Raw genomic sequence first — 12581 nt, 5'->3', positions numbered from 1 at the left:
GTATAGAACTCTTAACTCCTTCTCCATCACCATGTCTTATCTGCACACTGCCATACTTTCTGCCATGATGATAATGGACTAAACCTATAAGCTATAAGTGAGCCCCAATTAAATGTTTTCCTTTATAAGAGTTACCATGGCCATGGTGTCTCTTCACAACAATAAAACCCTAAGTCAGTGAGATTCAATCTCACAAAACAGAATAAGTTGCCAGAGGTAGAGGTTAAGTTATTACATTACCATTAGATGTATCTTAAATGTTTAAGGCAAATTCTTCAAGTTTAAATGGAAAGGTACTAGACAGTACAACATAGCTGTACTAAAAGTTTCCCCACTGATTACTTTTGTATTGCTGTGACAAATACCTAGTAGAAACACAGTTTACGAGGTGCTAGTTTATCATGACATGGAGGAGCTAGTGGAGCAGAGCAGTTCACATCATGGTGAACCAGAGACTAGATAAACATGGACACTAGCTGTTACAACCTACTAGCAGCTTATGAATCCCTCGCCAACTATTCAGAGTCAAACTATAAATTTTGTCTTTTCTCTGAAGATAGAAAGTATTTACAAATAATAAGTATTTAACAAGTAAACACCAGTATTTGAGGGAAGTCAACACTATAAAATAGATTTACCCAAGTGAATAAACCATAACTTATATTGGGAAGAGAAATCTGTAAGATACACAAATAGTACCAGTCTGGGGTTAAGGAGATGAATTGAATTTTTACCATTGCATTGCATACCGCAGGGCTTGTCACATTAGTATGTATACAATCAGTATTGAAATAAAACATCTTTTGGGCTGGAAGACTGTTTGAGTTGGCAAAATGCCTGCTGTGCATAATTAGGACTAGGTTTGATGTTACAGAAACCATATAAAAAACTAAGCACAACAGTACATTATAATTCCATCATCAAGGAAGCAGAAACAGGAAGAGCCCTTATGACTTACTGGCCTTGTTTCAAAAAATAAACTGGAGGATCTGCAAGATGGTTCAGTGGGTAAAGTCTCTTACTGTTGGACCTAATAACCCAAGTTTGATCCCTGGGTCCCATATGGTCCTGAAAGTAGTCCTTTGACCTCAATGTGCACACATGGTATATTTATGTGCCCCCAATAAAATATATTTTTAAAATAAGGTGTTGTGATTGAGGAAGACTTCCAACATTAATTTTTGCCCTCCATATGCAACCACATACAGATGCCAGTGTGGTGATTAGAGAAGTTATACCATTTATACAAGAAAAACAATGAAAAATGTTGGAAATTACACTTGCCATAGTTAAAAAAAAAGTAGCACTCACTAGCTAAGATACAGTAGGAATGCTGTGTGAAGCTAATCCTTTCAAAATATCAACAATAATATCAAGTATAATCAAACAATCACATAATCTAATTTCTACTGGAAGTTCTTCCAGAAAATGAGCAAATACTGGCCAAATTGGAGCACTCTACATCCCTGATTTCATGCCTCCTGAGGAACACCACCCAAGATTATTCTCTAGCCTTCACATGCATACATGCTTATGTGCACAGGTATACTCACATACACGTGAGCATGTTTATACGTTTGCATACACAGGTATGCACACAAAGTTGTCTGAGGTTTCTGTCCTGCCCAGTTCCCACAGTCATTAAGTCCCAAAGAACTCACACAGAGGTCTACATTAACTATAAACTGATTGGCCCATTAGCTCAGGCTTCTTATTAACTCTTATAACTTACATTAGCCCATTATTCTTGTCTGTGTTAGCTACATGGCTCGGTACCTTTTTTCAGCGAGACAGTCACATCTTGCTTCTTCTGTGTCTGGGCCGGGACTTCAGAGGAATGGGCTTCCTCCTTCCCAGAATTTTCCTGTTCTCCTTCACCCAACTATACTTCCTGCCTGCCTACTGGCCAATCAACGTTTATTTAAAATATAATTGACAGAATACAGACCATTCTCCCACACCACAAAGTAAAATAAAATTTATAATACTTGTTTTAAAAATCTATTCAAGATTTGAAAACATTTCTATATACACACAAAAACAATTATGCTTAGATGTTCATAGCACTATTATTCAAAGAGCAGAATAACCTAGCCATCCACAGTGACACATCTGTGGACTGGAGTAGTAATAGGCCGACAATAAAAGTAGTTTGTATTGGTTAGTTTTAGTTGTCAATGTGATAGAATCTAGAATTACCTTTGAAAGATTCCTAATAAGGAACTGTGTAAATTGCCCATGGGTATGTCTGTGTGAGATTTTCTTGAGTATGTTAGTTGATAGGGGAAGGAAGAGCCTAAAATTGGTGGAATCATTCCCTTGGTTTGGGTCCTGGACTGTACTAAAAGGAGAAAGTGAGCAAAGTGTCAGCATGTGTGCATTGTTTTATTACTCTTTGCTCCCGACCGTGGATATGATGTAGCTAGCTGCTTTTAGCTCCTGCAGCTGTGGCCTCCTTTCTAGAGTGAACTTCTGGAGTGGACCAGGTACTGTGAGCTAAAACAAACCCTTTCACCTTTAAGTAGCTTTTGTCAGGGTATTTTATCACAACAATTAGAAATGAAACAAAGACTTAATGACATACCAGTGTCGTTCATTAGAGTGACACTCATTTTAAAAAGCTTATGTTGTTGTGTATAGAGGTGTGGTGGCACATGTCTGTACTTGCACTGTGGAGGCTCTGGAGGGGTTTATAAGTTCAAAGCAACATTAGTTCTAATTACTGAAACCCTGTCTCAAAATCAGAGCCCAGCATAGCATTTATTTTGAATTTCTTTAATTGTGATCAAGATTGGCTATCTTTATATATTTAAATGCATTTTATTCCTTAGTTGTGAACTTACTGTTCATTGCCTATTTTTTTCTATTAATATTGGTCTTTCTTCTTTTTCTTTCTCCTCCTCCCCCCACAGGGTTTTGAACTCACTGGCCTTGAACTCACAGAGATCTGCATGCCTCTGACTCTCAGTGCCGGGATTAAAGGCACGTGCCACCACCACCTGGCTCACTTTTTTCTTCTTGATGTATAAGATTTCTTTGTGGGTTGACTTGTTTGTTGAATTTTTTGTCTTTTTGTTTTTTACATTTACTTATTGTGTGTATGTATGCGGTAGTATGCAACTCTGTGTGCCACAGAACATGTGTGGAGGCCAGAGTGCAAATTTTGAAAATCAAGTCCACCATCCTTAGGGGCTTAAATTTGGGTCATCAGGCTTAGCTGCAAATGCCAGTCTATGTAAGTGAGCCATCTCGCCAGCCCAAACCTAGTTTTTGTTTGTTTTCTTGATTAAATAATTCTTTAAAATGGATTCTGTCATTTAACAGCCCAATACTACATGTTATCAGTTTCCACCTTCACAGTTTTTTTAAGGATTTATTTATTATGTGTACAGTATTTACTGTAAGCTAGAAGAGGGCACCAGATCTCATTACAGATGTTTGTGAGCCCTAAATGGTTTCGAGCCAACATGTGGCTGCTGGGAATTGAACTCAGGACCTCTGAAAGAGCAGCCGGTCCTCTTAACCTCTGAGCTGTCTCTCCAGCCTCACCTTTACAGTTTTAATCAAAAACCTAAATCCTGTCTTACTGATGTCATTCATGTACATTGTTAAGTTTCTCAATGCTTATTATAATATTATTTCTAAGCTATGTCATCTTCACACATTTAATTAAATATTTGTGTTTCTTTTCTTTTTTTAAAGTTTCTTGAGACACGTTTTCTCTGTATAACCACCATTGCTATCCTGGAAGTCACTTTGTAGATCAGGCTAGCTTCAAACTCATGGAGATCTGCTTGCCTCTGCCTCCCAAGGGCTGGGATTAAAGGCGTGTGCCATCACACCCAGTGTATTTGTGTTTTTTATACCAGAGTATTTTAGTTTGAAGAAAAACTGATCAAGGAGATCCAGCTTTGGGTAGATTAATCTCACATTTAGATAATCATTAAGGTAAATGTAGTTTATGACTGTGCTAATTTGCTGTGATACAGCACTAAGCAAAAGTAACTTGGGGACAAAGGGTTTTATTTATTTATTTTGTCTTACTCAAGGGACATCAAGGCTGAAGGATCTTTGCTAACTTGCTCCCAGGCTCCTGCTGGACTCCCTTTCTAATGCAGTACAGGCTCACCTGCCATCACTAGCAATCATGAAGCAATATTGCTTCTAATTTGATTTTGTTTCTATCTAATCATTTTCCAAAATGAGGTCTTTAATTGGAACAGATATACAATAACCGATATGTTAGTTTCTCAAGGAAAAAAGAAATCTCTCTTTATTTTTCAGAGGTGGCTGGATCCAAACAAACCAATAAGGAAGCAGCTAAAAAGTGAGCATACTATTTACTTGATGTTTTGCAAATATGCCTTATAAAGATAATAGCCTAACATAATCTGATTAATTAGAGCTGTTTTTGTTAATTTTAGGAGGATCTCCTTACAGTTTGAACTTCAGAGTCAAATTCTTTGTAAGTGATCCCAACAAGTTACAAGAAGAATACACAAGGTGGGTTTATGGAACAGTTTCTTTTGAAAACATTGGCAAAGATCTAATATGAAAAAATGCAAATAAGTAGGCAAAAATAAATGTCCATGCTGAAAACTTAAACTTATAATTTATGCTGAAGAGTTTATAAATTGTCCTACGGTAACCCTTTCCTCCCTATCTAGATGACTGGGAGAGCTTTCAGGTGTTGAACACCCATAGCCACCTCTTCCAGCCACAAGCAGCACTGCTGAAACTGAATGAGTACATGAGATGGCACTGGCTTATATCCAAGGCATGCTGCATATTGAGAGTTTCTGGTATACATGGTTTTTTTTTTTTTTATCAAACACATATTACAGGTTTTTTCTTTCCTTTTGTTGAGGAGAGCATAAGATTTCATATATATATTAATACCATGTGAAGGATGCGTTTTTAACTTTTAATTCCAAAGAAAATGTTACAGGGATAAAGCACATTTGGGCCTCTCCATGCCCACCTGACTGCCCATTCTAAGTCTCAGCGTGTCACTTCTACTTGAGAATGATCTAAAGCAGCATTTCAGCAGTGTCCTTGAGAACTAGGTAAAATGTTTGGGGTAGAAATAAGAGAGGTAATGACAGTTATTGTTAAAGTAAGCTGAATAATAACCTTTTGTGTTTGGCAAAATGCAGAATTAGTAATTTAAATGAAAAGAATTAGAATCCTATACTTTCTGTACACTTCTCAGATTTAAGAATTTCGGTGAGTGCCTATCAGAATTACTTTACTGATGTGATAGAATAGAGCAGCAAAATAATAAATCTGTTGAATTAGTCCTTAGATTTCTGTGGAGTTCTCAATACTTATCCAAGCTTTAAAAAAAAAAAGTCATAGTTCTTGAGAGTCTTTTCTGTTTGCTGATGTTGCTTTTTTGATAATGAGAAGACACTAGAGTACAAGTGCCACATTAGACAGCTGGAACATTTGCAATAGTAATAGAATCTAGGCTAATTTGTCTTGAAACACAAAGTCGTGTTTAATTTACCATTATAGCTCTGTTTTTGTTGTTGCTTTTCCTTCCTTAAAACCATATTTTATGTATCACAATACAGTTTACATACTAAATTTAGCAAATATGTTGTTGATGTTAAGTGTTTAAAATAATCCTATCATTATAAATAATTCTCAGGATACTAAAAGTTTACCTAATTTTGCCTGAATTCCAAGTTATATTGTATTAGTTATTTTTCTTATTGCTATGATTAAATACGTGTCAAGAAGCAACTTAAGCTGGACGGTGGTGGCGCACGCCTTTAATCCCAGCACTTGTTGGGAGGCAGAGGCAGGCGGATCTATGGGAGTTCGAGACCAGCCTGGTCTACAAGAGCTAGTTCCAGGACAGGCTCCAAAACCACAGAGAAACCCTGTCTCGAAAACCAAAAAAAAAAAAAAAAAAAGAAGAAGCAACTTAAGGGAAGGGCTCATTTTGACTTGGAGTTTAGCATTCATTGGTTATAGCTCATCATGACAGGGTAGGTATGTCAGCAGGAGCATGAAGCAACTGGTGTTATTACATATATAACCCGAAAGCATAGAGAGGAACAGGAAGGAAACTGAGTTATCAAACCTCAAGGCCTGCTCCCAGTGACTAACTTCCTCTGGCAAGGCTCTTCCTCCTTAAGGCTCCACAACCTTCCACAACAGCACCACCAGCTAAGTGTTCAAACTCGAGCCTATGGGAACATTTCACATTCATCTAATAGCTGGGTTCAATATCTAATTCACACAGAAAACTGAATTTCCTATTAGAACCTATATGTGTGTTAATAGTATATAATGGAAACAATGAGGGTGCATTTCACTGTTAATTGAGTCAGAACCTGAAGAAGGGTAAAATTGTGTAAGCAGTTGGGAACTTGTGCTCAAGCTATCAGTGTAGAAGATTCTCTGTTTTTATTAGAAATAATGTTTAATTTCAGTGCTCTTTAATCTGTATAAGTATTGCTGTTGGTAAATTGTAGTACATGACTACATTTTATTTAATCATCATAACTATACAAAAGTGATTCTCTACCCTGATTAGTAATTTATAATTATTTGGGAGCACTTTAAACCACAGTAATTGTCTATACCCCTAGATATTCTGGTGTAATGTGACTCAGATAGCCCCTGAGTAAAGACATGTATAGTTCCTCAGGTAATTCTAGTATTATAACTAGGGAGCCAGGGCTAAGCAATACTTTAGTGTGGGGCTGATGGAGATGGCTCAGTGTTAAGAGCACATACTGTTCTTGCATAATACCCTACTTTGGTTCCCAGCACCATGTCAGGTGCCTCACAGCTTGCCTGTAACTCTACTTCCAGGGGATTAAGGGTACTATTCTGGCCTCTGTGGGAGCATGTATTCATGTACACATTCCCACACACTGATAACAGATACATATAGACAAAGGTTTTCAATTTTGTTTTTATTGATTTTCTGTGTGTAATGTGCTTGCCTCTGTGTCAGTATGTTTCTTACGCTTTTTTTTGGGAGGGGTCTGTTTGTTTGTCTGTTTTGTCCTATTCTGTTTTGTGTGTTTGTTTTATATTGATTATTATTGTTGCTATTTAGATGCCTATTTTATAATGAGAGAGAGAAAGGGTGTGTACTTGGGTTGGTGGGGAAGTGTAGAGGATCTTGGAGGATTTGGGGGAGGGAAATCATAATCAGAATAAATTATATGAAAACATCTATTTAAAAAAAAAAGAAAGAAAAAGAAATACTTTGCTGTGATGATCCTGATTAGTATCAAGTGTCCGTTGGCCACAGCTGCTCACTCTTTGGGAGTAGTTTAGGTCTCACAAAAAAGGGCGTTTCCTAGATCTCCTTGCTTGAGATAGCATTTTGAATTAGTGGGAAGAAAACCAATGGCATCGATGTCTTGCATCATGGTAAAATATACTTCATTTTTGGCAATTACCAGCATCATTAGAATTGATTTTTTTTTAAACTCCCAAAACTCCTGGCAAGTGATCTTATTTCCCTTACAAATGTAGAAATTAAGGTTTGTCCAAATTTTAGTAATTTGCCTGAAGTAATAGGCTGCTTTAGAACTTGAATTCTAGTTTTTATTGAGAATTCCTTTTTTGTTAAATAAATATATAAGTGATCTTTGATAAGTATAAGTATTATTTGTGAAGGATTTTAAAATTATATCAAGTGCATATATTACCTTTAAATCACAACTATAAAACTGTTTTTGTACCAAAGACCTTTTAATTTTTTCTTCTTTTTAGTGATATTAGGCCGTGTACATGCTAAGCATGTACTCTGCCATTGCCTTATACCACCAATCCCATCTTTAGCTTTTGATTATGAAACTAAGAATATCTGAGAAAATTGTACTGTATTGAATTAAGTAAATAATATCCAGTTTGTGTTTTGACTTTTTAAAAGTTGAATGAAGCCTATAAACTTCCTGTTTAATGTTTGAAATTATGAATTTTTTTTATACCGATTCAGCACAGGTGATTTTGTCCAGGTATTGACTAGCTTACCCACTGTCAGGGACAGAAGGACAGTGCCACTTTGTAGGCAACCTCAGCAGCGTGTCACAGTATACTATTGTTTGTGTTAAAAGAAGCTGATCGTGTAACCACTCCAATACTAGAGCAATAGCAGGAGAAGGAATTCAATTAATTTTCTGATGAAAGAGCTTTCTTAACTCCAGTGGAAGTAGGCAGTTGTTCTTCTACATTAATCATAATAACAAACTGATCTGCATATAGGCTTGTCCTTGTAATGGCTTCCTGTTTACACAGAAAGGATTGCTTCCTTTCACTGTTTCTGTGTGTGTTGTCTATTTCTATGTCATTGATGCTTAAGTTATCTATGCTTCCAGTTCTTCTTGCATGGACCAATCCTTAGTCTGTTGCTCCCAAGTCTCCTTCCTGGTAGCAGAAATCTTAGAAGTCTTGAGTAGTTTTATAATTGAAACAAGATATTCAAAATGAAAAATTTTATATATTAATGAATTTTAAAGACTTGAAGTCAAGCCTACTTCTGGTATTTTTTGCTAATGTGTGCATATGCTGAATTTATTTGCTAATGTGTAGACTACAAAAGGAAATATTTAGATATTTAGTTTCATTAATATAAGTGTATAATATATAAGAACTCAAATTGATTCTAATATCTTTTTTTAAAAAAGGTATCAGTATTTTTTGCAAATTAAGCAAGACATTCTTACTGGAAGGTGAGCTATTTTTAATTTTTATTTTTACAGTATAAAAATACTTTAAATTAGCCGGGCAGTTGTGGTACATGCATTTAATCCCAGCACTTGGGAGGCAGAGGCAGGTGGATCTCTGTGAGTTCGAAGCCAATCTGGTCTACAGAGAGAGTTCCCAGCCAAGTTCCAAAGCTACCCAGAGAAACCCTGTCTCAAAAAAACCAAAAAGAAAAAGAAAAACAATAAAAAACAAAAACAAAAACAACCTTTAAATTATGTATTAAGTAACTTATGATTGATTGCTGTAACACGTTTTAAAAATGGGTTTTTGTAGTATTAGTTCCTTTTATCAGACTTTTTTGGGAATTCTTTTGAGACATTATCTTATTATGTAGCCTAGGTTGGCCTCAGACTGGCAGTCATCTCAAATTCATAAGTGTTGAGATCGTAGATGTATGCCACAAATCCCAGCTTAACTAATTGTGGTTAAAATTAGTGCATATGGAAACTTCCAGAATCAGTAGTATAATGTAAACTACAGTGCATTTGAAATTGTATTCATCCTTGGGTTATGTATTTTCTTTTTTGTCTTACTAGATTGTCCTGTCCTTATAATACTGCTGCCCTTTTAGCTTCATTTGCTGTTCAGTGTAAGTATCAGCTTACTTTTAAGTCAAGTAGCATGTGGTTTTGTAGTCTCTATTGATAATACAACACCTTTAAATGTAGGAATGCAGTAGAGACTGCTGAGGGAATGCAGTGAAATGTCCAGCTGATTAGCAAGCAATACTTTGATTCTTGAAACATTTTCTATATTGAGACCCAGAAGAATACATGATTTATTGCAACTTATTTAATGTTATTATACTAGAAACATGCATTCCTTTCATAAATACATATATTAATGACATTGTTGATTTGAGTACAATTAAAATATTTATGAAAGAATGATGTTTTCTTTTTCTTATTAGCTGAACTTGGAGACTACAATCAGTCAGAAAATTTGCCAGGCTACCTCTCAGATTATTCTTTCATTCCCAATCAACCTCAAGATTTTGAAAAAGAAATTGCAAAGTTACATCAGCAGCATATGTAAGCATTTATTTAATATTCTGCTTATTTGGTAGAATTTATGGGTAATCTTTCTAGAAAGAGAATTGTTTCACATCATTCTTAATTTTATTGCTGTGTTTATATAGTATAGAAATTTATATTATATATTATAAAGAAATATATATATAATTTACACTAAAAGCATTTCATTGCTCATTTCACAAAATATATGAGCCTTGCTTTCATTTCTTTAACAGCTATAAATTATATATAAATTGTGTCTATCTGGTTTTATATAACATTGTCAGTTCTTTAAGAAAGAATTTTAGGTGGCTGGAGAAATAGCTCAATGGCTAAGAGTGCTTGTTGCCCTTACAAAGGTCCCAAGTTTAGTTCTGAGCACCCAGATCAGGTGACTCACAGCAGTGTGTTAACTCCTGCTCAAGGGATGTTAATGCCCTTTCTGGCCTCTACGGACATTCATACTCACATGCACATACCCAGCCATAAGTACACATACATGTAATTTAAAATAAAATAAAGCTTTAACTTTAAAAAATAAAATTTTAGAGTAATGCATTTATAATATGCAAAGCGATGGACTTGGTAATTTTCTTAGTTTTTAGATATTGGAAAGATTTTGACTCTGTTTGGTAATGACTGAGGCGATAAGTACCAACCCAGTGCAGTTCTTTTAATGCTCATTTAAAGGCAGTTGACTTGTTTCACTCACAGTAGTGTTCAACTTTGATTTTATTTTAGTCTAATCTTTTGTGACATTTGAAAAAGGGTTATTTATTTATGTGTATGAGTATTCTGCCTGCGTGTATGTCTATGGATCACGCACGTGCCTTCCTGGTACCCAAGGAGGTCAGAAGGGAGTGTCAGAACCTCTGGGACTGGCTGTGATGTATAGAATTGATTCTGGCTATTCTTTAAGAGCAACAAATACTCTTCTGAGCTCAAATGCTGAGCCAACTCTTCAGCTCCTTGTGACATTTTTTCAAGAAGGCATTTGTTTTGTTTTCAACACAGCGTCTTTGCAGTACCAGACTGTCCTGGAATTCACCGTGTATACCAGGCTGTCGTCAAACTCACAAAGAGATTGACCTGCCTCTGTCCCCTAAGTGTTGGGATTAAAGTTGTGTGCCACAACTACCTAGCCTTACGAATTGGTTTTGGGAGGAGGTGGTACATGCCTTTAATCCCAGCCCTTAGGAGGCAGGCAGAGACAGCCTGGATCTCTGTGAATTTGAGGCCAGCCTGGGCTACAGAGTGAGTTCCTAGACAGCTATGGTGACACAGAGAAACTAGGTCTCTAAAAACAAAAACAACAAACAAGCAAACAAAATGTTTGGTTTTTTTTGTTGTTGTTGACTCAAGTTTTGCTTTAACCTATGGTTCACAGTAGTGACAGAACAAAGATAGTGTAGCATATTGGCTAAAAGTCAAGAGTTAGACTCAGCCGGGCGGTGGTGGCACACGCCTTTAATCCCAGCACTCGGGAGGCAGAGGCAGGCGGATCTCTGGGAGTTCGAGACCAGCCTGGTCTACAAGAGCTAGTTCCAGGACAGGCTCCAAAACCACAGAGAAACCCTGTCTCGAAAAACCAAAAAAAAAAAAAAAAAAACAAAAAAAAAAACAAAAAAAACAAAAAGAGAGAGAGTTAGACTCATTAGCTTGAACTTCTAGTCAGATCACTCACTGTTTTATAACTTTGATCATAGTTGTTGCTCTGTTTTGTAGCGCAGTTTCTAATTGGTCTTAATAATAAAAATCTGGAGTCAGATATAGGGTGTGAAAGCTGAAAGATTAGAGAAGCAGAGAAGCCAGCCACTAGTTCTTAACTCTACAAAATCCTCAGAACCAAGGGGAGCAAAATCCTGTCTCTATAAATCCTCAGACTGAATGCTGAGCTCCTCTCTCCTCCCCTGTTATATTTCTCTCTCAACCCAGCCATATCCCTTCCTGTCTCCACTTTACTAGTGCTGGGATTAAAGGCATGTGACTCCCAAGTACTGGGATTAAAGATCAATTTCACCACCTGGCTCTGTTTCTCTTTGAGACTGGATCAATTTCAGGTAGCCCCTGGTGGCCTTGAACTCACAGAGATTTGTCTGCTTCTGCCTCCTGAGTGCTGGGATTAAAGGTGTCTGCCACCATTGCCTGATGGCTATGGCTAACTAGTGGCTTAACTCAGAACTCTGATCTTTAGGCAAGCTTTGTAGTGGCATTTCATTTTGTATTTTAATAAATAAAGCTTGCCTGAAGATCAGAATTAAAACAGCCACACTGGCCAGCCTTAAAAACCAGGCAGCAATGGCACACACCTTTAATCCCTGTAGCCACACTAGCTGGCCATAGAAAGCAGGTGGTAGTGGTGCACACCTTTAATCCCAGAACTAAAGAGGATTATAAAATGGGAGGAGACAGCTATCGGGCACAGTCTCATTCTGAGATTCTGGAGGCAGGATTGCCATTTCAGACTGAGGTAGTGGTAAGAGCCAGTGGCTGTTTTGCTTTTCTAACCTTCAGGCGGAACTCCAATTTCTGTCTGAGTTTTTTTTAATTGTGGTTCAAAGCTTTATTTCTCAAATTGTTTGAGATAATTAAAGTATCTTGAGGTAGAAATTTTGAGTCTTCTTGTTTGTTTGTTTGTTTGAGAAAGGATTTCTCTAAAGTGTATCCCTGGCTAGCCTGGAACTCAGAGATCTGCCTGGCTCTGCCTCCCAGTGTCGTGATTGTAGCCCACTCCTACTGGCCAGAATTTCTGAGTCTTAAGTGAGATTATATGTACAAAGTTCTCAAGATGGTACCTAGTACATCGTAGACACTAAAGAAATATTAACT

General features: G+C 36.8%; 1 protein-coding gene across 6 annotated transcripts in view; it reads left to right on the top strand.

Moving 5' to 3' along the window:
• The window catches only part of Ptpn4 (protein tyrosine phosphatase non-receptor type 4), a 186849-nt gene that overhangs the window by 76444 nt on the left and 97824 nt on the right, over positions 1-12581 (top strand). For 4 of the 6 annotated variants that reach the window (XM_041649236.1, XM_041649237.1, XM_041649239.1 and 1 more), the window contains 5 exons: positions 4285-4327; positions 4425-4503; positions 8658-8702; positions 9276-9328; positions 9650-9770. The exons of 1 other annotated variant lie outside the window; for it this stretch is intronic. In XM_041649236.1, the coding sequence (XP_041505170.1) occupies positions 4285-4327; positions 4425-4503; positions 8658-8702; positions 9276-9328; positions 9650-9770 (341 nt within the window). Of the gene's footprint in view, positions 1-4284; positions 4328-4403; positions 4504-8657; positions 8703-9275; positions 9329-9649; positions 9771-12581 lie in introns of all 6 variants that reach the window. One more of the 6 variants, XM_041649235.1, reaches the window with a different exon arrangement.

This window comes from Microtus oregoni, unplaced genomic scaffold (assembly GCF_018167655.1).
Source record: "Microtus oregoni isolate MIOR12 unplaced genomic scaffold, Mior012 000003F_ref0000135, whole genome shotgun sequence".
Taxonomy (NCBI): Eukaryota; Metazoa; Chordata; class Mammalia; order Rodentia; family Cricetidae; genus Microtus; species Microtus oregoni.
Note: the sequence above shows the minus strand (reverse complement) of the source record. Positions and strands in the feature narration are given on the sequence as shown.